At 38.4% G+C, this 26,359-nt stretch overlaps 1 protein-coding gene across 1 annotated transcript; it reads right to left on the reverse strand.

Moving 5' to 3' along the window:
* Positions 1–15,211: 15,211 nt before the first annotated feature.
* LOC145109497 (large ribosomal subunit protein bL12c-like) lies at positions 15,212–16,150 on the reverse strand. Its single transcript, XM_079046671.1, has 2 exons — positions 15,482–16,150; positions 15,212–15,381 (listed from the first exon to the last, which is right to left on the reverse strand). The coding sequence occupies exon 1, from the start codon at positions 16,069–16,071 to the stop codon at positions 15,496–15,498; it is 576 nt and encodes a 191-aa protein (XP_078902797.1). The 5' UTR covers positions 16,072–16,150; the 3' UTR covers positions 15,212–15,381; positions 15,482–15,495.
* Between the last annotated feature and the right edge of the window lie 10,209 nt (positions 16,151–26,359).

Below are 26,359 nucleotides of genomic sequence, written 5' to 3' on the forward strand. Positions count from 1 at the left end.
GAAGATAAGTATGATTTCCAGTTCCATTAATGCACGAGGAAGGGAATGATCTTTCACCTTGATTGACACGTGGAAGATCATCTTCAGAAGGAAAACCATAATTGTTTGAACTTGACATCTATAAAGGGAGAAAATTCAAGTTCGTTGATTTAGATCCTTAATATAACACCCAAAATGAAATATTAAGGCTAGGATCCAACACAATAAGTCACAATTTAGAAAAGGGATGCCATAATCTAATTGTAAATTATTTGAAGGTAGGTAAGTGACGATTTACCAATTCCACCACGAAAAACGAAATTTAAAATGAATTAGGTTTTAGATGAAATTCCTAGATCTTTTGAGATTCATTGAACTATTCAATGGCATGTTTAATGTCGATTATGCTCTCACTTTGTGATTGGGATGTCGAGGATCACAAACAAGATGTGAATAACCATGCAAATTAGCTCGGTACTCTCGATGTCATTTATCACCTAATCAATGTGTCGGTTAACCACACACACTCCATTGACTCAACGATAATTTACGAGAAAACCAATTGCCAACCATATTGGTACCATATTAGTGTGCCGGTTAACCACACACGCTCCACCAACGACCAATAAGGTGCAATGTGCAATTTCATGGGTTAGCATCAAATTCACATTTTCCTAAAGTAACTAAGATTGGGAATTTTATAAAACGTTTAGTTACTTAATAATTCATTATACTTTTAATGAGATTTTAGTGTCCTATCCTACCCTTTCGGTTTACGACTCTCCACTAGTCAAGAGTGCGGTGGGTAAGAGTGGATACCCAATGACGGTCATTTACAGGCCGCTTCCTTAAAAATCCCTTATAGGCCAACTTCGTGAATGAGGCCTACTAACGGTAAGACTGACTTTTCTTATACATATATAATATTAGACTTTTAATTCTATATAGTATAAGGGCGTATTTTAAACTTTTAAAATACTAAGTGGTTTAATCATTTAATGAATTAAACTTTTAATTTAGTTAAGTTTAAACCATATATGGATTTATTAATTGTCTTTTAATTAATCTTTTAATTAAATTATTAATAAAATCCATAAGGATATCTTCTAGGTTTTTCCACTTAAATTTCTAAAATTAAACTTTTAATTTCAAATTTAAATTATAAAATCAAAGGGGTGTATTTTTAAAACTTTTCAAAAATACTAGGTTAAATTTTAAATCAAAATAATCTTATCATTATCCAAATTTGACCAAATCCTTCAATTATGATAAGGATATCATATCCCATTCAAAAAATTCGATTTTAGGGAGTAAAAACGAAATAAGGCAATTATCCTAATCATAACAAGATCTGAAAATCAAAAAATTAGGGAACTGACGAATCAACTCGTCGAGTTGGCCAATGAATTCATCGAGTTCATCCAACTCGTCCATTTCCTACATGAACTCGTCGAGTTCCAGGTTCAGACAGCCAAAAAATGATTTTGTTTCTCTTTGGACAGTTCACTATTGCATCAACTCAATTGAAAAACATCCTAGGCTCTGATACCACTGATGGGTTATGAGTATATCTACATTCCTATGTGATCATGCAACCCTAATTGCTTTGGATCTAAGTTTTTCACTAATTGAACATGCAAATTTAATACCAAAGCAATAACCCTAGAAAGTAGCATACAATTCGAAATTCATATGAAAAATAGGGTTAGAAGATTACCTCACTTGTTATATAGTAATAACAAGAACAATCTTGAAGATCCTTGACTCGTGAAAGTTTAGTGCCTCAAATGTTGCACCTCTAATGGAGTCACAAACACCCAATGCAAGAGGATGAGAGGAGAGAGGAGGGAAGGCTCTTAGATTTTCGGCTAGGGTTTCAATCAAGAGTGCATAGCCGAAAATCCTAAGCCTAGGGGTTCCTTATATAGCTGAGGGCTGCTAGGGATTCTGGAGGAAATCCTAATTTCCTGCTTAAGGCTTAAGCAGCCCATGGACCCCTTACCAGTAGGCCTTGGACAAAGTCTATAGGGCCTCCCTATAGGATTTCGTTCACTCCTAATTAAGGACTCCATCAGCCCAGTTTTGCAACTATCAATGATTTGCAAAACAACCCCTCCATTATTAATCAGTTCCATTAATCCCAAAATTAATCCCAGATTAATTTCTGATTAATTACTAATTAATAATATGATTTCTAATTAACATATTATTTCCATAATATATTAACAAATCATTTTAACCACCAAATTTATTATTCCAAATAATAAATTTAACTCTCTCTCCAATAGTCATCCTGTCAAGTTGCATGAGTGAAGACAACCCAAAAGGACCATGCTACTATCAAATCAAGTACATACCAATTATAGTTATGCGCTTAGACACCTAATCCAAGAATTATGTCGTCCCCGAGAACGGGGTTGAGTTAAAAAAATTTAACATAGTTTTGGAGGCATCTAAGAAACGAAGATTTTGTAAAACTTTGATATACGATATAGAGGTGGTGCAGCTTCAAATAAAGATTTAGAGGATCACGAAAATGGTTTATAGTGCATGGATATATTCGCACTCAGTGAGAACATAAAGACGACAAGTGATGTGTTGGGGTGAAGCGGAGAGGTCACAAGGTTTTTGGTTTAAATCAGTAAAGTACCATCGACTTTCTCTTCTTATTTGTTCACATTAAAATAAGGCTTAATCTTGTGACACCTAAGTGACATCACATGTCATAGTGAAATGAAACTATCCAACTTGGTAGGGGATTGTTGGATATTATAAAACAAGTAACAAGTTAGGTTGTTTCCTTTAACCTATATAGGTGGGAGATGAACCATGATTGGAGTTTATAAGGATTTATTTACCTTTATCCTTAAAAGGCAAAAATAGAGGTTAAGGGATCGGTCAAGCCCACATGATGTGCCTAGCCGGGCCATGGATATGAGACACAAGGTTCACAAAATTGCATAATTTAGGCACACTTTGTACTTCACACGTCGTATTGGTTGCTGTGAGGTGATGAAATTTTATTTTTAGTGGGTTGAGGGTCATGTCAGGTTGAGTTTTGTGACTATAATTGGACTATTTTTGACTAAAAACCCAATAGGGTTTGTATATGGAAACCAATTAGGTATGTCTGGTCATCTGCTAGAGTAAGATGACAACACTGAACTCATCTAAACAAGTCCCATGAATTACATTATTAATGTTGATTTATAACCTACTTGTGTATTATGTAACATAACGAGTATCCATTCCTGTAGGTGTTTATAGGATCAATATGTGAGAATCGACGAGATAGGGTAGATTGTCCTATGGATATCTATGATAAATGATATATTGTTGATAATAGTTTGCTTTCCAAGTTTATTAATTATGGATTATTATCATAATAAGATTATGAGATTGAAAACCCTATGTGTCTTACTAGGTTTTCCCAAACCTGGCCCACTCAATCGATATGCATCCTAGGTAGCGGCGGTAAGACTGTTGGAACTAAATAGGATGTCGAGTAATTATAGAGACAAGCCTGCATTAATGTTTCACAACCATGACGTCTTTACATTGTAACTTATGTACTATATTGATTATGACATACATAGGGAATTGTAATTTGAAATAACATCTTTACTCAAGATAGTTTAATAAAACGAAATAGTTTCCACAAAATGTTTTATTGTACTGTTATTTTCCGCGAACAAAGATAATATGATTTTGAAAGCGTAAATAAAAGTTTTTTTTCGGTTATGAAAAATAGGGGATGTCACATAACTTATTAGTTCCAATCTAAAAGCAGCTTATGCTTCCTATGCAAAACCCACCTAAAAGAAAAGGAAATAACATCATAAAAAATCCTATCCTTTTCTCAGCTTCTCCATCTTAAAAACAAAACTATTCCTAACTTTCCAAAGACACCACCATGTAGTAACCAAAATTATTTCCAAAGCCACCTTCTTAAATGAAGAACTCGGTATCACGTTTAAGAACACACCAATATCGCCAATGAACAAGACATACGAGAGGTTAAGATCACACCAATGACTAATTCTAGTCATAACCACCAGAACAACCTCATAATGCATCAAAATATGATTCACAAACTCTTCAATGTTGTTACAGACAGAGCATCTAGTACTAGGAATATCAATCCCACACAAAATAAGATTATCTATCGTAGGAAGCTAATTCAAAATGGAAGGCCAATAAAAAAATTATTGCTTTTAAATGACACCACCTAGTTCACATTGATCTGCGAGGAAGTCTAATGTCATCTATAAAAGTTATAGTTTCTTTTACCATGTATTTAGTAGAGGAAGCTACACCATACACCCATATATCCGGATAACAAAAGTTTAACTCGAAACAATAAGTTACAAAGATTTGTAAATTGGAACATAACTATGCCCATGGAAAGCTCAATGCGTCAACTCCAAACTAAGTGTCATTTACCCAACCATCTGGAATAACACAATCCAAAATGGTATCATGAGCCGCCAGTCTGGGAAAAAAGCATGTAAGGAAGAATCACCGACCCAAACTTCCTTCCAAAATAAAGTGTTTGTAAATTGTTTCGTTTTTAATTCATATGAAAATAGGATAGTCTACTTCTACCTTTCTTATAATTGGATATGACTGTTGGAAATATTGTTGAAGGTCATTAACTTATTGGAAATATTTCTAAATAATAATAAGGTCCTTTTGGGTTGCCTTCATGATACAAATGAGAAATTAAAAGAAATAGAAGTAAGGAGAAACTTAATTTATTAATTTATTATGTTTAATAAGTTAATTAGAAACTATTTTGGAATTAATTAATTAAAGGGTTGAATATTAATTACTTAAAAATTTGACTGATTAGAATGTTCTAGAACCCTTAAAGGGTTTAAGGGAATTTGAAAATCACCATCCCACATAGGATGGGAGATAGATTTCACAAATAATCTCCATCCTACATAGGATGGGAGATGAAACATGGCAATAGCTTTAAGGCTATAAATAGGGTGGTACGGGTTTCATTCCACCTTGCACCTTGGCTAGAGATTTGGCCAACTTCTTCCCTTCCTTTCTATAAGACGAATTTCTTAACCCTTTCTAGGGTTTGTGGAAATATGGTCATCTCCTAGTTTTATTTTGGTCTCTCTTTAGATTCTTGGGTGTGATTCCATTAGAAGGATTCTCCGTTGGGTTCTCTAATCCAAGAAACATGGTTGGATCAAGAAGGTTCAAGAATATCAAGATCGAGCTACAAAAGAGGATATTAATTCGTCTTTCTTAGTAGATTTACAATTTTAATAAGTAGGTTACTATAACTAGTAAAACCTAGATCCTGGGGTGCATATACACATATGGATTGCTATGATTATTTCGTTGTACCAATCTAGTGTTTATAGATGTAATAAAACCCAACAGTAGTATCAGAGCCTCTAGGTTTTAATTATATGCACTGCTTAAGGAATCCAAATAGGTTTGAACATAAATCTTGTTTGCTTTTAGTGTTTTAGAAAGGCACGGTTTTAAATTTTCAGTTTTTGTATATCTTATTTGATTATGCCCTAAATTAAGATTTAGTTACCTTAACCTTTAAACCTAGAAATCAAAAATCGAAAAAGTGGAAATATTTCGACGATGAGACGCATCCCTCCTTGGGCACAACGTGTCCCCAGATAAATATATTTTATTTTCTAAAACCCTACTTGGTTGACAAGTTTTCTAACTTATGCAACAAGAAACGCAAACCTGAAGATATATCAAATTTTAGATAATAACCTCTCGATTTGAATATTATTTAAAAAGAATTTAAATTAGAATATTTAATTTAAGTATTAAATATTATTTAAATAAGGTTTAAATATGAATATTTAATTATAATTTTAAATATTATTTAATTAGATAATTAAATTTGAATATTTAAAAGGATAAAGATCAAATTTAGATGTTTAAATTTACCTACATATTATAATAAGATTATTATGTGTATAAGTGATTATTACAAACATGTGTCCTCACATGTTTATAAGAAACAATATCAGTCAAACCAAGACTAGGCGCATCCAAGTATGATGCCGTAATAGAGGTTTAATGAGGTCTCTTCGATTCCTAATAAGGTCGGTTTTTAAAAGCTCTTAAGCTTACCACCCTCAATACCTCTTTGAATTTTGAGAATGAAGTTACCAAAAGGGTTTGATAGGATAAGTGTTTAAAGTTAAAAGTACTAAAGGAATTAAAGGTTATTGAATGAAAATCCAAATTTATTAAAATGTGAGTTGTATGCTACCCATGAAAACATACATTTTTGTTTATATTCTTTTGATGGAGTGTGTGTGGTTAACCGACACATCAAAGCAAGGGTATAAGTTGAAAATGATGTGGCACTCAAAAAATATATTATATGGATGGATTTTTGTGGTGAATCGACATGTCATTCTGAGAATAATTTGGATTGAGGGTCATGTGGTTTTGCATGAATGATTCATCATCTGTTCTATGATCTGCAATATCCCTGTCATAGAATAGAGATAAACATAATTTGAAATTAACATGTCATGGACCCCACTTAATGAATCTCAAAAGATCTTGGAGTTTCATGGAGATTGAATCCGGTAAAGAGCTTTGCCTACCTAATTAAATTTGTGGTGTGTTTGCGACATCCCTTTACGTATCAAAGAGTCAAATATAGATCCTAGTCTTAAAAATAGTTAATTAGGCTTAAAAATTATTTTAAGGATTAAATAAACAAGTAAGAATGGAATTAACATTGAATGGTGTCTATTAGATAATCCACTAAAATCTATTGTTATAAGACCTCTCAAAATAATTAGCTGGTAGGATAATCAATCTAGTCCAAATGCGTAGTTTGGAAATAGTTTTCATAGACGAATAAAAAGATTATGCCTTGGATGAAACTCTTCCCGAGGTTTCTCTAACCACTGCATTCCAAAACTGTTAGAGACAGTTATCAAGCGTATGTTGAAGTAAAATGGAATTTCATTAGGTTAGGAGTTTACTATGGTCATCATAATCAACTAGTTGATATGTACGTATAAGCAATTCACTCTGATTTTGATATGAACAACCTTGAAATGTCCATAAAGGAGTTGCATGACATGTTGAGGCTTTTTGGGACTAACATGGCCAATCATAGAAATTCCAACGTCAAATGCTCCTATATTCAATATCATGAATAAAAGTGTTAAGAAGAAGAAAGCCAATTACCTATGCGTAAAATGAGATTAGTGTTGAGATACCTAATTCGACCCTAAAAGCCAAAGGACAAAAGGAAGACTTATTTTGAGACATGTTCTGATCGACTATTCGTTTCCATAACAAGAGAAGGTTCAATAAAACATAAATGTCCAATATGTCTGATGGATAAGATTGAAACATGGAGAAGATGATTTGATCATTGATTACAAGCCCATGCTACTATCCATATGATCAAAGACATCTCGTTGTCGTGAATATTTAGTCTACAAATAGATATATAAATTTGTAATACCATTGAAATATTGTTTGGGTGCAAAGTTATTCATGGAGTGACTTTGTAATGGTTTGACTCTTGTAGACCCACTTGCATATAGGATTTATGCCTTGTGACATGAGAGAGAGAGAGAGAGAGAGAGATGTTAGCACCTCTATATATATTGGGTTGCATACCACTTGTAGAGTGTGCTTGAGTGATGTATTCATTGTGACTAATGAGTGGGATATTTATGTAGAGCTAGATCTAGTTCTTTTTTGTACTCATTCCTATGATCGAATGCATCTTTTAGCACCCAAATCACCGTGTTCTTTGTCTTATTTTAATTCTGCATGCCAAATCAATGCTCATAATTCACTACATTAGGTATCAGAGCGGGTCTTCGAAGATCAAAGCGATTTTTTGAAGAAACGGTTCTCGATTTGGCTACATTCAACACAGTTGGAACGTTTATGGTGAGTCTCTCAATGATCTCTCAAAATCTCTATGATTCGTGCTTGCGTTATTGAATTTTTTATCATTTTGACTCATCGGATCAATTTTTTTTTGAAAAACCCATTTCTTATGATCCAATAATTTTTTCATTGATGAAAAATTCTCATTTCCAAATATTTTTTAAATCAACTTCTTGCCCAAAAATGAGTGGAATTCGTTGTTAATCTTGAGCCCAACAGGTTGTTCATCTATGGTTCGATGTTATGAATCCATTACTGTTCATGACCTTTTTGAGCCTAAAATTCATTTGATCTGATTTCTTTGTTTAAGCCCAAAGATGATTAAATCTATCCGACTCTAAATTTCACTACTTCGTCATATGCGTATTCAGTTGTATGATCATATGCTTTTGACTCAATTTTCGATCATGATGTTCTTGCGTTCTCGTTTTCGTTTCATCATTTTTGATAATCAATTTGTGTTATTCGTGATTCTGAACTTGTGAATCGATTAGATTTGATTTGTTCTACTACAAATCGATTTATGATCAAGTTGAAGTTGAGTAATCATCAATCGATATTTTGGTTTTGAAGAACTTGACCAAGAACAGTTGAATATGATGAAGAATAGTTGAATAATCACTTTTTGATCTGAAATATGATGTTAGAATCATCAATTTTGTGTTTGTTGACCATTGAAATTGAAAAGTCAAACTCGAAAAAGTCAACATCAGATTCTCAAGTGTTGATTCTATGAATTGAAGGTTGAAGTTGGTTGATACAAGTCGAACTTGGGTTGTTTGATGTCGAAATAGTGGTTGATTGGAGTTTAATTTCGAAATTGACTAGATTTGGGTTCTTGGTGTCGAACACAGTGACGTGAGTTCTTGTTCGCATTGTGGAAGTATTTTGGAAATTGAATGTTTTGTGGTCAATGTTGATGTCAAACGATAGAGTCTTGGAAGTCAAAAGGAAATAATTTTCACATATAAGGACGTTCGATGTATGTATGGTATTGTTCGATTTGAGCCAGACTATTTCGATGTGTGAAAATTATGCGTTCGCTATTGGGGTCTCAATTGAGTTCGCATATTAATTCATTTTGGGTTGACGATTAAACAAGGTTCGCTATGGGTAGATTACCTTGAGGTCGAATTCACTGGTTGAAAGTGTTCGATGTACGCCCGGTAATTTCGACATGAGGTTGTCACACTTTGCTTGAATTCGCATACAATGTCACACCCCAGAACCAGACGGCGGAAACATCCGAGGGCTCGCTTGACTTAAATTGAAATATCATCACAATGAATATATATGAAACATAACACATGCATCACCAACCATTACATAGTACAACTGACATTGTTTACATCAAGTACAGGGTTTACATTACATGATTCCAAAATATAAAGAGTTCGGTGATTAGCAACTACGAAAGAACTTTCAACACACTGGATGCTTCCTTGTCTAACGATTACCTGAGAATACAAGTTATTTTGAAAACGGTCAACATATATAATGTTGGCGAGTTCATAAGTGTGTTTGATGTAAAGCAGTTTATGTCATTTGTAAAACCCAGAAAATCCGATATTTTCTGTATTAAAACTTTTCTTGAAAATGTGGTGATGTTCCTGTAAGTATATGTGTGAATGATTTCAAAACGTGAATAAATGAGAAGTTTTGCATTATAGTTTTTTGAAAGTACAAATGAGTAAGATTGGTTTCCCCGGAAAACCCGATGTCTTCCGATAAAAAGTTATGATTGTTTTTGCTTTATTGAATCGTTACATCGAATGAATATGATTTCCCTTGATTAATGATGTCGGATTTCTACGTGAGTCGTTATAACCATGCATGATAATGACTAGTTCGTCTGTCTTGGTATTCTAATGAACACCGAAATTTGATCTTAAGACTTTGTCACCCTAGACTGGCCGAGTCTAACTGTAGCGAACAACTTAGGTGTGGGGGAGTCACCCCCGCATAGATCTATACACAAACTCTCGCTCTCCCTCCAGGAGACTTTGATTACAACTACAGACTACGAACGACACTTATTGGTGTCACCCGTTATTACTCACTCAATCCACATGAATTTGATTAACCTTGATTAATGATCTAATTTTATTTTACTTGAAGAGAAGGTAAGCCTAACAGACGAGAAGAAGAGGACTACTAGGCCCTACTAATTTCGTATGTTATTTAAGGCTGTCGAGTATACGAAAAGCGCATTGGCCCATTTCACATATGATTTATTTGGACCTTACTAGTAATGCTAATGGGCCACTGAGGCCCAATAGCATATAAAAACCATTGAGGGTCCCTTAAGCATGTAATTGGGTCACAAGAGGCCCAATAACATGTATTATTTATGTTGGGCCCAAAAGCCACGTTAATGAGTCACAAAGGCCCATTAAGCATGATTAGAATCTCTCAAGCCCAACCATTTGAACCTTTACTTGTTTTGTATAAAATTAATGTTGCGTGTTGTTTAATCGATGTGTCGTATAAATCACGAATATGTTTTATAACGATTTATAGATTTATAAAAATAGTTATTTTTCTATTTACAACCCATAAGTTATAAAGTTTTGTATATTTTGACCCAATTATTATTATTATCAACATAATTGACCAAAAACATTAGTTTGACCTATTCAGCCCCTTATTTTGTAAAGTTGGCAATTTTTGCCCTTTTTATAAAAAAATGACATTTTAGGTCCTTGAACCATTTTTCTTGACATCTTTGACCCAAACACTTATTTAAATAATGTTTTAAGCCCAAAAGTATATTTTAGAAAGTTTCAACCCTTTAGTTAAAAGATTTGCATTTTAGTCCACTTTTTTTCGCAATTTCTACACTTTTGACCCAAAATCCAAAATCTTTGTATTTTCAATCCTTTTTAACAAATATGATCATTTTAAACCCCAAAAATAGATTTATTTACCTTTCTACCCACTGTTTTGAGAAATTTACCATTTCAGCCCCTTAAATCCATATTTTTCGCAACTTTGGGCCTATGGGCCGAAAAGCCCAAAATTTAGCCCAATAAGCCACAAATTTCATTTTTAGTCCTTTGAAATACATAATGTTCATATAAATTTCCATTTTAACTGTTTTGGCATTTTGAACCTTGTAAAAACCGTAAATGACAACTTTTTCCCAAACTTTTGTTTATTTGACAAAAATAGTCCAATAATGAGTTTTATGTTGTAGTGTGTTATTTTAAAGCTTGTATATTAGTTTATCTTGACATGTTAAGTGAAATATGAACTAAGTCACATATTTTTCCTTCTTGAACTATAGATCTCGAAATATCTTTCATTTTTAGCACATATATATCACAAAAACACAAGAAATCACACATATCATACAAATACACATAGATCTTCACATTTTACTTGTATTCTCCCCCATAAAACATATGAAAACCAAAAATAAAGGGGTATGAACTCACCTTAGGTTTGTTGCTTCGGTTTTGAAGAAAGAAAATGGAAGAGTTTGGTCCTAGCAACTTCCTTGAGTAGATCTCGAACTCAAGAAGATTTCTAAGAGTATACACACCAAAAACTTTGTGTAAAGGAATGATATAACAAGAGAGTGAAGTTATGAAGCTTGGATGTGTAAAGACTTACAAAAGATAATGATTTCTTATGGAAGAACCTCCTTGAAATGCCCTAGATCTCGAATTTTTGATGGAGGAATGAAAGGTGTTCTTGAGAGAATAGTGAGTGTTTGAAAAAAATGAATTTGGTGTGGGTGTTGGGTGCTCTAGGCCGAAACAAGAAGAGAAGAGAAGGAGAAGAGAGAGATAGATGAAAGGATGGTTGCATGGAGACATGTGAACTTGCATGGAAGTCCAACATGTAATAAGGAGGTGGCTAACCCTCCTTAATCCCCTTAATTCCCTTTTTTTTGTTTTCTACTTGGGCCGAGAGAGAGAGAAGGGAAGGAAAGGCTTGGGCCTTTTGTGCTAGAGCCCATAATATGGAGCCCAAATTAATGGTTTTTTGGCCCATTGGACCCATTGGGTAGTTTACGGCCCAAATTGCATAAAAGAATGAGTTTTACGGCCCATTAGGGCTTATTGGATTTGTTATGGCCCATCAAGGCCCATTAAGGTAAACCAATCCATTTTAGGCCCATTATGGCCAAAAGTTAAGTTTCATGAAAGTGGGTTGAATTTCAAGCATAACATGAATTAGGGTTTACGAGTTTACAGTAGATAATGTTTACAAGAGTACAAAATTTCCTAGCTAGAATGCTAGTTGTGACATACAAGGTCGCTATTTGGGTCTTCACTTTGTAAATTGATTTGAAGGTTCGCATATGAGGTTGTATTGTGGGGTTAGAGATCGACAAGGCTTCGCTATTGGTCGATTGGGTTAACGGTCAAACAAGGCTTCGCATCTAAGATCGACGATTGGACTGGAGGTCAAAATGGTTCATTCGTATCCATGGATTGTATGTATTCATAGCGTTCACAACTGGAATGCGAAGTGAAGAAGAAAGGGTTGTTTTAGTTTGCATCCCTGAACTTTCAAAGAAGTGACAGTTTTAACCCACTTTTGCAATGGGGATCATAAAATGTGATAAATGTTGAATTTTCATTTCGCATACCTGCAGTTTTTGCAAGTTAGCAGAATTTACCCAGTTTCGACATTGGGCTAAAAATTCTGTGAAATGGGAAAATTTTCGAAACAAGTCCCTGCAGTTGATGTGAATTAACACTTTATGCCCAGTTTCGCATTTGGGGTAAAGTTTCGCATTTGTGGCTGTTGTGGCGCAATGGGTCCTTGCGTAATTTCGAAATTGACAGTTTTTACCTGGAGTTTTGAATTTCAAGTCAAAGGTGGTCTGAGAAGTATCGAATTCGAAAATTGTGATATTTTTGGATTTTCCGGATTTATGCAAAACGTTTATGCTATGTGTTAAGGGGGAGTTTTGTATGGAAAATTCCGAATTGAGCGCTTTCTCATTCCTTTCCAATTTTATAATCATTTTTTGATTATAAAAATAGGGAGAGAATTAAATATGAGAATTTGAAGTTGTGAATTTTTCATATTGCTCGGACTTGAAGACTGATGTGACTTTGAGCAATCGAAGTTTATGAAGTGATTCGATTTGAGATTCTGAAGTGATTTGGGTTTTCCCGGTTCATGATGGGTTTGGACATAATGAAGATTTTTGGGGTGTGCTTTTATGCTCAAATTTGGGTAATCTTGTGGAGGTTGGATACTCCTAATTACCTTTTTGATGCTCGGGTTGTAAGGTCTCACACTCTAGAACCCGGATTGGAAGGTCATTGAAGAATTGAAGATTTGAAGTTCATTTCTACATTTCTCATGCTTGAAGCTTAGTTCGTCAAGTTGCTCATTTTTGGAAGATTGAAGTGAATCATCCATTCCTAACTTTGAGGGGGAGAATGATGGGGTGCAAACTTATTCATGGAGTGACTTTGTAATGGTTTGACTCTTGTAGACCCACTTGCATATGAGATTTATGCCTTGTGACATGAGAGAGAGAGAGAGAGATAGATAGATAGATAGAGAGAGAGAGAGAGAGACACACATGTTAGCACCTCTATATATAGTGGGTTGCATACCACTTGTAGATGTAGTTCATTGTGACTAGTAAGTGAGATATTTATATAGAGTTAGATCTAGTTCATTTTTTGTACTCATTCCTATGATTAAATGCATCTTTTAGCATCCAAATCACCGTGTTATTTGTGTTCTTTTAATTCCGTATGCCAAATCAATGTTCATAATTCATTACAAATATTACTTCCAGTCATTTGAGTATTTTTCTAAGGATAAGTACTAGCATTTTGCAAGAATGTGTTTTTTTTATCTAGAAATAAAACCAACAAATAGATTGAATTGAACCGATCAATATTGCCAAAAATGCATTTTCCATTTTCCAATACATAAAATCTTTAAAATGCATTAAAACGGTCTGCTTTCAACTCGGACCATCACAAGGCCCAAGTGATGGTAAAAAGTCCTGAAACCTGGACAGCCAGTGATCTCTTTGTAACGATTTTTAATATTTATTTTAAAACAAAAAATGCCAATAACAATTTTCTTTTTTTCATATAATATAATTAAAATATATAAAATAATTAAACTAACAATATTTTTTGAAGAAAAAGTCCCAGACTTTCGGTTCCCTATCTTATCATAACACGTTTTTAGAAGTGTAGAAAAAAGGTTTGTTACCCCTTCATGACATTAAGTTTATTAAATATTACTAATACACTATAATATGGTTATAAAATAATTGATTGTACACATTAAATTTCTTAAACTATCAATACGGGTTGTGTTATCCAATCTCAGTAATAATATTATTACAATAATTTACATACTTGCATTCTTATTAAGTATCAACTATATTACTTTACACTTTGCACATACATTGATACATTAATTCTATCAAAACAATTAAGCAAGTTATCCTACCCTAACATCAAGTACATTGTCCATTGTCTATGTAATTCCAACGAATTTATTTCATTATTTGGATTTCCTTCTAATTATTCTTATAGATATTAGATAGTATTGGCCAACATATGTCATTAATAGAATATTACACTCTCTTTAAGTATTGTCTAATGATTGTATTGTTTCCAATCGATGAGAGATGTCTAATTTGACGTAAAACATGTTTGGACACATTTGGAGAACATGCATCTATGCGATACATTGTAGATCCTTCCCATGATTCAAGTATCGACAATATATTGATAGGGACATCATTTTCTATTTAGGCGTTTTGGGGTTTTGCCAAAAAAAAGTGATTGTGAACTTCTTAATTGACGCATTGGAAGGAAAGTCAACAGTTTGATCGGATTTTAGTTTTTGGATGGATAGGAGGGTAATACGCATGTATGGATCAAACACATGTTTTCCCTTTCGTGGACTCGAAGAGTAGGACTTTCACTATGATACAGGTTACTTTAAAAACAATCTCATACAAAGTAATAAAACATGAAAAATCGACATGTTTATAGACCATCCACATTAATTGATATATTTGGTTCATTTGAGCCTTTGTGGAGCTCATGGATATTGTGAATATTCATTGCAATTGCAATATTTAAGACTTTAAAATTTATGGATGTGTATATTTACAAAAAAAATAGTTTTATAAAAAGTTGTCGGCCCAACTTGTTTCCCGATTCACTTTCCACCTTAAATGTAATTAAATCCTACATGTCTTATCTTTATCAAAATTCAAAAATTAATTATCATCTACAAATATATTTTACTAGGTTGGAGAGCATGCATCTTCAAGTTTGATAAGAAAATAAAAGTATGAGCATTCACAAAATGCATTCACGTTTTTTAAGCGAGATTGAAGCTCATTTTGCAAGCTTAAAATGAAAAAAGTTAGACTTTGTAATATCATCAGAGCTAGAGTAACACGAATGCGAAGAGATTTGAGTTGAAATTTGCATCCGTTGAAGTAAATTATGTCCTTCAATTCGTGAACTATGATTGCAATAAGAAGAGCAATTTCAATCATCATCAAAAATTAACAAATTAACAACATATTACATTACGCATAGGCAAAAAAAGAGAGAAAACTTACCACAAAATCATGAACTAAACAATTGAAATTTTGGCGCCAGCTTCTTCAAGTTGTTTCTTCGCATCTTCAGCTTCATCTTTCGATATTCCTTCCTTGAATTTCTTCGGAAGTCCTTCAATGAGCTCTTTCGCCTCTTTAAGCGCCAAGCTCGTCATAGCCCTAACGACCTTAATCGTCGCAATCCTCGCATTACTCGGAACTTCATCAATAACCACATCAAACTCCGTCTTCTCCTCCACTACTGCCGCCGCTTCTGCCCCCGCTCCTCCAGGCGCCGCCACAACAGCGGCAGGAGCGAAAGACGCAGCGGTGACTCCGAGCTTGTCTTGGAGATATTCGACGAGTTTCTGTGCATCTGATAGCGTTAGATTCGAGATTTCATCTCCTAGCTGTACTACCTTCTCCTCCGCTACCACGGCCACAGGACGGAGTAATGTCGATCTGCGAGCGAGTTTGGTTGTTCGGAGGGGGAATTCTAGATTCTGTTTGGGGAAAACTAGTGATGAAGGTGTAATGAGAGCTGCTGTGGAGGGTGAAAGGCGAGAGGATGAACGTAGGGTGACTGTAGAAAGAGCTGAAGATGTTGCCATTGAAGCAGAGCTCGGAGAAGAGTGAGGGGACGAGAAAGATAAGATAAAGGGGTTGAGGTTTGGTTGATTTTGAGATAAAATGTATAGAGACGTTCGAATTTCTTTTCAGTGCAAAATGCAAACTCAACCCTGAACTTCAGAAAAATGTACATTCATAGTCTACAAATTTTGGTTCTACAACTATAGTCCCAAGTTTTTAAAATGCTAGAAACTATAGCATTAAAACCCAAAACCAGAATGTAATTTAATAGGTTTTTAGTACTGCTGACACAATGGATGAACCAATACATAATCTAAACACGACCAGCACAAAACTTTTAGCATACATTTGGTATAAAAAGAAATGGAATTAGAGAAATTAAATTAGTTCTGATTCCTTTGATTCCTTTGTTGTTTGATATTGAGAATAAGGAAAAGATAAAAAATTGATTCTCTTTCCACCTAATTGATTCTTTAATTTTCGTAGAGAAAATGTGAGAAAAATGGAGTTGATAAGGTGTCGTGAGATAAAAAAAAAGTAATAATAAAAAAAAATGATGGAAAAGAAGGGCAACCTCTATCCACTCACGTTCAAACCCTACAACGTCTATCTCAAGACGATTTCCTATCTATCTCAAAATAATTTTCCCTTCTATTCAGGTCGATTTTAGCAGCCAAAGTTATCTGGTTCCCCTCACATTCATGTTTCAATTATTTCCTCTCTCCTATGAAGATTTTGCATCTACTGTTGTCAATTTTGGAAACCAAATTCTCCAATTAAGGTATTTTTATCTCTTTTATCTCATCGATATAATTGTTCTTGTTAACTAATTTTGAGATTTTAATTAGCGTGGTATCTGATCTTGTTTTTATTCAATGTTAAGTATAATGCGTGCCTTATTCGGTTGCTGTAATTGGTTGTTTGTCTTTTAATCATAATATAAGAGTGGAAACACATTACATTGAATTTGTAGATGATATATAATATGGGGCATAATTAAGGGGATAGTAGGTATGGGCCTTTTGTATAACGTCTGGTTCCTGGTATGTATTTAAACTTCTAAGTATTCAATTTTGTAGAGCAACTCGACGAGTTGGTAGCCCCAACTCGTCGTGTAGAAATGTTATGGACCGCGTGTTTTAAGTGACCAACCCGACGAGTTGGGAGGCCTCAACTCGACGAGTTGTCTGGAAGAAATGAAACCCTAATTTTGGGGTTTTGCACCCTATTTAAACAACTTAAGCTCCATAAGTTGGCCTCATTTCCAGCCTCCACTGTCCTAAACCCTAACCTCGAAACCCTAAGGCATCTTTGAGTGATTGTGAGCCATTCTTGAGTGTGTTGTGTGTGTTTGAAGCCATTGGAAGAAAGGGGAGCTTGGAGATACAAGAAGGAGCTGCTAGATCCAGAATCCTTGCTTCATTTTCGACATCTTTCTGGTAAAAAGTCTCAACCTTGCCTTGTGGTTACTTAGATCTTCATCTTGGTGTCCTTTTTGCTTGTGTTTGTCTAAAAGAAGTAGTTCTTTAGGAGTTGGATGTCCCATATGGACAAACCCTTTCAGATCCAGGGTCTTTAGGAGCTTTCATGGCATAAAGGTGCCAACTATATGGCCCTAAGAGCTCCATGCACCTTCTAAGCCCTTGTTTTGGCCTTTTAAGCTTCATTTGGCCATGCATGTGAGTAAAGTTGAAGACTTTACATGACCTTTTAGCCTTTAAGGTCCAAATCTGTGTTCATTAGCTCTATCTTGAAGATATGGTGGTTTTTGGATTATGACATAAGCCTTTTAGGATTAGGGTTTGATCTTAATGCCTTTGGGGTGGTTCTTCATGGGTAAAGTTGGAAACTTTACCCTTCTAGACGTAATATCAGTCTAGATCTGGAATATAGGGCTTCAGTTTGAAGAATAGTGACTTAATGCATTAAGTGGGTTGGCAGACTGATGAACTCGACGAGTTCATAAGGGAACTCGACGAGTTGGTTTGGGATTGTCCCGATCCTGTTAAAAAAGGAGGAGCTCGGCGAGTTATAGGGAAACTCGACGAGTTGATTCGAAATATTGCCATTCTGTGATTCATGGAAACTCGGCGAGTTGAAGGATAACTCGACGATTTGAGTCAACTCGGAGCGTTGACTTTGACTTTGACTTTGGCCAAGCTTGACCTTTTAGGAGTTTTTTAAATATTGATCAGTATCTAAGGGATTGTTCCTGTTTAGGGGTTGAGTAGAGCTGTTTCCGGGGCCGGGGATTTATCCAGTTATCTTTCAGCATTCGAGGTTAGTTTCCGTACCGGGTTTAGTGGGTCGAAGGCACCAAGGCCGACCCATGTTTACATTATGTTGTTAGTATGTTAGTTGTCTCCGTGACTCTTGCATGTGCTGTGTTTATATGTTTTTCCGGGTCACGGCCCGATGACGGGTGGAGCCTGATGGATATTTGTATGCTATGTATCTTTGTGATTATTACATGTGTATGTGTTTATTTGATATATGTTATTGTATGTTGGGCGGGGCCCGTTGTACCGAGCTTAGCTCGATGCCTGGCGGGGCCCGATGATGGGTGGGGCCCACTATTTGTTTATTGTATGATTGGTATGTGGTATTTTGGGGGAACTCACTAAGCTTTATGCTTACAGTTTTCAGTTTATGTTTCAGATACTTCTGGTTCCATAGGGAAGAGCTCGGGATGACTGCATTGCACACACCATTAGGATTTTGTTATTATATTTTACTATGATTTATGAAAACTGATACATTGGTTTATCTCAATGTTTGGATGATATGAAGAATTACTATTTTATCTAATATAAAATCAAAAATTTTTTGGGACCATATTTTTGGATGTTACAAGTTGGTATCAAAGCCTTGGTTTGAGGGATTCGGGCACATCCTCGGGTATGTCTGAACTCAAACTAAGGATTTGGTGGAAATTTTCAAAAGAAAAATAAAATTTTATAAAAGGACTTTTAAAAAAGGGTGTGGTGCATGCAATCAGCCGAGCTCAAGTAAGTTATCCCAAAATACCCATGCATGTTTATATATGATATGAATTGTGAATTGTGAATCGCATGCTAGAGTGGGGCTAAGGATCTAGGAGAGATGCCTTTGTATGTCGTTATATGAGCTTATATATTTGCATGCTAGTACTGATCAGTCAGTGATAGGATGGCCTGACTAGTTTATGCTCAGTTTTGTTTACTTGATGCTCGAATGCTTCTTGCTTTGTGCTTTTAGGAATTCTTGCTAATCTCAGCTAGTTAGTAAGCGAATATGCTAAGTTACATATTATGGAAATTAAATAATTTCAGAAGGTTAGGTTTAGCTCTATTGCGCAGCTCTTGTCTGAGTCCAACCGTTGTAGGGAGAAACCTTTCATTCGAAGAATTATTTAGTTTTTGTAATATGTAATTTTATTCATAAGCTAGTTAGAGGTGGTTAGCATGAGTTCCTTCTGCAGCTGATGGCAGAGAGTGGTGTGGAGTCTGCCCTAGGAAAACCTAGGACGAGTTTTAGTGTTGTGAGCCCTAGCTGCAAGGGATCCGTTTGTTATAGAATAACTTGGTTGAGTGAAGGCACTTCTTGAGGAAAGTATGGATAGATGTGGAAGGTGGTATGGGCCCGTACTACTGGAAACAAAGGACCCGTACTCGATTCAAGGAGGGTTGTAATGAAGCCAGGGAGCTTGTGTGGTTATGATTTCCCCGATATGCATTGATGCTTATTCTGATAGTTTTATGGCCTATTTTCAGTGTGGTGGTATTGCGAGGCAGGCCAGTGGTCAGTTTCGGTGCTGGGGAGGGTTCGGGCTCAGGTTTTGGAGCCAGGCAGCTTGACGACCAGACGAGGGAGTTCATCTCGTCTGAGATTACGTGCATTATCCTTGATCAGACTCCTGTGATTTTTGGCTCGGTCAAGGAGGGTATTCTGGAGCTTCTTGATGAGAGATTGAGCCCTTTTCGCACTAAGATTGCAGCTTTGATTAGGACACGCTCTCTGACCTTCAGGGAGTTTCGGGCTTCTGGAGCGCCAGACTATCATGGGGATAGGGACCCCATTGCGAGCAGCAGGTGGTTGGCAGATGTTGCCAACGCCTTCCGTACCAGTCGTTGTCCAGAGGGGGACAAGGTCAGACTAGAATCTTGCCTCTTGAAGGACAGGGCTCGTGATTGGTGGGAGGAGGTAGGGCATGCTGTGGGAGGTGATGCTATTGATTCGATGACTTGGAGTGATTTCTCGACCAGATTCCGAGCCGAGTTTGCACCGGTGATCGAGGTGCAGTAGCTGGCGTGAGAGTTTCAGGATCTCCGTCAGACTACCGAGACAGTGACTGAGATCACCGTTATGTTCAGGGAGAGGGAACTTCTAGTTCTACAGTATGTGGCGGACGAGGAGATGAAGAAGGCCCGGTACCACGAGATGCCGAGGAGCGATATCCGACAGTTTGTGAGTCGATCCAGCTGCAAGACGCTGGAAGACATTATAGAGAGGGCTATAGAGAGGGAGATTGATTTGGAGATGGAGAGGAAGAGGAAGCCAGATTCTGCTGTGAGTGTTGAGGGGTCGGGCAAGAGGCCCAAGGTATATGATTCTAGACATAGAGGCCAGCAGGGCCGTAGCCGTTGTGGCAAGTGCAGAAAATCGCGCGAGGGTACGTGCATAGGGGTGGGTTCTGGCGGCTTCAAGTGTGGCCGAACTGGTCATATCAGCAGAGATTGTACTGCTACCACCCCTGTCACTCCGGTATCTGATCTGATTTGCTTTCAGTGTAATCAGAGGGGCCACAAGAAGGCCCATTATCCGAGTTTGGCTGCAGCAGGACCGATGTCAACACCCACTCCTACGACATTGACGATTCTGACGACCGTAAGGGCCGAGAAGATGCGCCAACGGCGAAGATCAGGGCATTCCAGCTGACGGCAGAGGAGGCGCGTGCAGCTCCTGACGTTGTGACGAGTATGAATCTTCTCCTTATCTCTTTATTTTTTATTGAATTGTTGCTTATGTTTTTGTGTTTCATTTTAGGATCGTTCCTCGTGAACGGTATCTCTGCCTTAATATTATTCGATTCGGGGGCTACCCGATCTTTTGTATCTCTTGCGCTTAGCACGAGATTTGCTGGAGCTCCAGGGGAGCTGGATCGTCCCCTAGATGTGGAGTTTGTTGATGATAGGACGGTTAGGGTCGCGAGGGTTCATCGGGATTGTATCCTTCAGTTGTTCAGGGAGCAGTATCTAGTGGATTTGGTTCCCATTCCTTTGCACGGGAACAAGGTTATCGTGGGCATGGATTGGTTGAGCCCCAATGGGGCAGTGATCGACTGTGAGCAACAGTTGGTTCAGGTCAGTACCCCAAGTAGGGGAGAGTTGGTGATTCAGGGTGAGAGACCGCAGCGTGGGCCGGTCATGTGTTATGCAGCAAGGGCCAGACACTACCTTCATCAGGGTTGTGTAGGTTTTGTCGCCTATGTCATGGATACCTGGGATAAGGGTAAGGCGACTGTGGACGATGTGCCGATTGTGCGGGAGTACCCGGATGTATTCCCAGAGGATTTGCCTGGGGTATCACGGGAGAGGTAGGTGGAGTTCAGGATCGATTTGGTTCCAGGTGCGGCTCTGATAGCCAAAGCACCGTATCGGTTGGCTCCTCCCGATATGCAGGAGTTGTCTACATAGTTGCATGAGCTGTTAGACAAGGGATTCATTAGACCGAGAAGTCCGCCTTGGGGAGCCCCGATTTTGTTTGTGAAGAAGAAGGACGGATCCCATCGGATGTGTATTAACTATCGAGAGTTGAATAAGGTAACGGTGAAGAACCGTTATCCACTCCCGAGGATTGATGACCTTTTCGACCAGCTTCTGGGTGCGTCTTGGTTCTTCAAGATTGATATGCGATTGGGTTATCATCAGATGCGAGTTAGGGACGAGGATGTGCAGAAGACAGCTTTTCGGACTCGCTACGGCCATTATGAGTTCGTGGTGATGCCATTAGGGCTCACCAACGCTCCTGCTGCATTCATGAATTTCATGAACCGCGTATGCAGACCGATGTTGGATCGGTCTGTGATAGTCTTTATCGATGATATCTTGGTTTATTGCAAGACTCAGGAGTAGCACGAGGAGCGCCTGAGGGAGGTGCTGGAGAAATTGAGGAGGGAGAGACTTTTCGCAAAGTTCTCCAAGCTTGAGTTCTGGTTGCGCGAGGTGCAGTTTCTGGGACACCTTGTCAACTAGAAGGGTATTTTGGTCGATCCGGCCAAGGTCGAGGCCGTGATGCAGTGGGAGGTTCCGAGGTCTCCATCTGAGATTCGAAGTTTTCTTGGTTTGGCGGGTTATTATCGGAGATTCATCCATGATTTCTCCAAGATTGTTGTTCCATTAACCCGAATGACCATGAAGTCGGTCACATTTCGTTGGGGGCCTGTGTAGCAGGCAACTTTTGAGACTCTTAGGCAGCGATTATGCGAGGCGCCGATTCTGACCCTGCCTGAGGGTGTCGACAATTTTGTGGTCTATTGTGATGCTTCGATCACGGGTCTGGGTGCAGTTCTGATGCAGCGAGAGCGTGTGATTGCATACGCTTCGAGGCAACTGAAGCCTCATGAGGCGAATTACCCGACACGTAATTTGGATCTGGGGGCGGTGGTTTTTGCCCTCAACATTTGGCGACATTACCTCTATGGGGTTCGTTATACTATTTACACGGACCACAAGAGCTTGAGGTATTTGATAGATCAGTCGAATCTGAATATGAGACAACGTCGTTGGTTGGATTTGGTGACGGATTATGAGTATGAGATCCTGTACCACCCGGGGAAGGCCAATGTGGTGGCCGATGCTCTTAGCCGCAAGGCGGTCGCGGCCCCGATCAGGGATATATGTTTGAGGATGACCATGATTACCCCGTTGCTGGAACAGATTCGGGAAGCTCATGTCGAGCTATGAAGGAGGAGCGCCAGAAGTGTGAGTGAATTGTGGGACAGGTGGCTTCCTTCGATTATGAAAGCCATGGGTTGTTGACCCTGCATCGGAGGGTCTGGGTTCCTTATTGGGGCGGTGTGCACCAAGTTCTGATGGAGGAGGCTCACAAGTCGAGATTCCCTATTCACCCCAGGACGATAAAGAAGTATAGGGATCTTCGCCCTGATTATTAGTGGCCCTGCATGAAGCGGGATATAGCGTGGTTTGTGGAGCGGTGCCTGACTTGTAGGAAAGTCAAGGCCGAGCATCAGTGACCTCACGGCAAGATGCAACCGTTGGAGATTCCCGTATGGAAATGGGAAGACATCACGATGGATTTTATCACGAAGCTCCCTAGGACAGCGCGCGGAGTGGATTCTATTTGGGTCATCGTTGATCGATTGACCAAGAGAGCGCATTTTATCCCGGTCCAGGAGAGTATTTGTACAGAGATGCTAGCCAAGATTTATGTCCCTGAAGTGGTGGCACGTCATGGGGTGCCGGTATCAGTAGTTTCAGACCGAGATGTTTGCTTTACTTCCATATTTTGGAAGCGGTTTCATGACGAGATGGGTACTCGTCTCCATTTCAGTACAACTTTCCACCCGCAGACCGATGGACAGAGTGAGCGGACGATTCAGACTCTTGAGGATATGTTGCGTGCGTACGTATTAGATTTTGGTGGGAGTTGGGATACATATCTTCCGTTAGCAGAATTTTCGTATAACAACAGTTATCATACCAGCATTGATCGACCTCCTTTTGAGATGCTCTACGAGAGGAAATGTAGGACCCCGATTTGTTGGGGTGAGGTCGGTCAGCGAGTCATGGGGAGTACCGAGGTGGTACTCAAGACTACTGAGATGATACAGCAGGTCCGGAGCAGACTCCAGACATCTCAGAGTCGGCAGAAAAGCTATGCCGACAAGCGCCGATCAGACCTAGAGTTTCAGGTATGGGATATGGTTCTCCTAAAGGTGTCACTTTGGAAAGGTCTCATCCGGTTCAGAAAGCGGGGCAAGCTGGGCCCCAGGTACATCGGTCCATTTAGGGTTTTGGCTCGGGTAAGCTGAGTTGCGTATCGTTTGGATATTCCAGCCGAGCTCAGTCAGATTCATAGCACTTTCCATGTCTCTCAGCTGCAGAAGTGTTTGGTGGATGATTCTACAGTTGTACCCTTGGAGGATATTCAGGTGGATGACCACTTGAACTATGTCGAGAGGTCGGTGGCAATATTAGATCGGAAGACGAAAACCTTGAGGAACAAGGTGGTGGAGCTTGTGAAGGTGCAGTGGCAACACCACAAGGGGTCGGAGTGGACTTGGGAGCCCGAGGAGGAAATGAGGGAGCATTATCCAGGATTGTTTGAGGAGACGGACATCAAGGACGAATTCTGAGACAAGTGGGGGAGAATTGTAATGCCTGGTTCCTGGTATGTATTTAAACTTCTAAGTATTCAATTTTGTTGAGCAACTCGACGAGTTGGTACCCCCAACTCGTCATGTAGAAATGTTATGGACTGCGTGTTTTAAGTGACCAACCCGACGAGTTGGGAGGCCTCAACTCGACGAGTTGTCTAGAAGAAATGAAACCCTAATTTTTGGGTTTTGTACCCTATTTAAACAGCTTAAGCTCCATAAGTTGGCCTCATTTCCAGCCTCCACTTTCCTAAACCCTAACCTCGAAACCCTAAGGCATCTTTGAGTGATTGTGAGCCATTCCTGAGTGTGTTGTGTGTGTTTGAAGCCATTGGAAGAAAGGGGAGCTTGGAGATACAAGAAGGAGCTGCTAGATCCAGAATCCTTGCTTCATTTTCGACATCTTCCTAGTAAAAAGTCTCAACCTTTCCTTGTGGTTACTTAGATCTTCATCTTGGTGTCCTTTTCGCTTGTTTTTGTCCAAAAGAAGTGGTCTTTGGGAGTTGGACGTCCCATATGGACAAAACCTTTCAGATCCAGGGTCTTTAGGAGCTTTCATGGCATAAAGGTGCCAACTTTATGGCCCTAAGAGCTCCATGCACCTTCTAAGCCTCTGTTTTGGCCTTTTAAGCTTCATTTGGCCATGCATGTGAGTAAAGTTGAAGACTTTACATGACCTTTTAGCCTTTAAGGTCCAGATCTGTGTTCATTAGCTCTATCTTGAAGATATGGTGGTTTTTGGATTAAGACATAAGCCTTTTAGCCAAAACACTTCTCAATAAAACATGAAATCCAAATACAATTGTTTTCAAAATTCATATCAACTACAATTTTATTTCAAAACATTAGAGTGTCCCATAAAACGCCTGAGAGAGAGAGTGCACGCCGCACCATCAAGCCTTGCCCTTGCCCTTGGGCTCAGATGTACCTGAAACAAATCCACAAACTGTAAGCTAATGCTTAGTGAGTCCCCAAGAGCATACCCCACACACAATCCACATAACGCATATCATATTAGCTATAAAAGCTACATATATCACATAAGCCATGTATACTAACATATAAGGATGTCGTGGGCTCCCCCATGGTCTTTACCTAGGAATGCCACGAGCTCCCCCACATGGTCTTATATCCAACTGCCACGGGCTCCCCCCGGGGTCTTCCATGCAAATATCACATAATCACTAGCATACCACTTAGCATAAAGCTAACTATCATACCACATATCTCTATTACATCTAGTGTACCACATATCATAAAATGGGCCGTCCTTGGTGCTGTAGACCCATTGGTATGGTGAGAAGACTCACCTCTCGAATGCTGAACTGACAAGCTAAGATCAGATGTATCCCACACACTGCTCCTCCTCAACTGCCTATAACGAACATGTGATTAACTTGTTATAATCCCATAATTACCCTCAAAGTCAACCCTGGTCAAAGTCAAGGTCAACAGTCAAGGTCAACAGTCCATGTTGACTTTAACTCGTCGAGTGTATCCTAGCAACTCGTCGAGTTCCTCCCGAGTCCATTCCACTGAATCCCACATCAACTCACCGAGTCACCCTAGTGACTCGTCGAGTTCATCAAATATCCAGAAAACTAAAGTCCGTTTAGACCAAAACCCTAATCCGTCACTGCACTCATCCAGAAACTCAGAAACGGGCAAACCCTATCCCGACTCGTCGAGTCAGCTAATGGACTCGACGAGTTCCTTTAGTCCCTTTCATGTTCAACCCTTTTCAGTGGGATATAAGGTCCCAAACTTCAGATCCAAACTCCCCTAGTGCAGATACCATGTAAAGTTGCAAACTTTACGTGCATGCAAGGATCTCCAAGGCCATAACATCAAATCTAAGCTTCTTACAAGGTTTTAGTGCATGGAAAGGCGATAAGCTGCATAAAGTGAGCAACTTTATGTCAATGGGGACC

This window comes from Lactuca virosa, chromosome 4 (assembly GCF_052849685.1).
Source record: "Lactuca virosa cultivar CGN04683 chromosome 4, Lactuca_virosa_CGN04683_v6, whole genome shotgun sequence".
NCBI classification, from domain to species: Eukaryota; Viridiplantae; Streptophyta; class Magnoliopsida; order Asterales; family Asteraceae; genus Lactuca; species Lactuca virosa.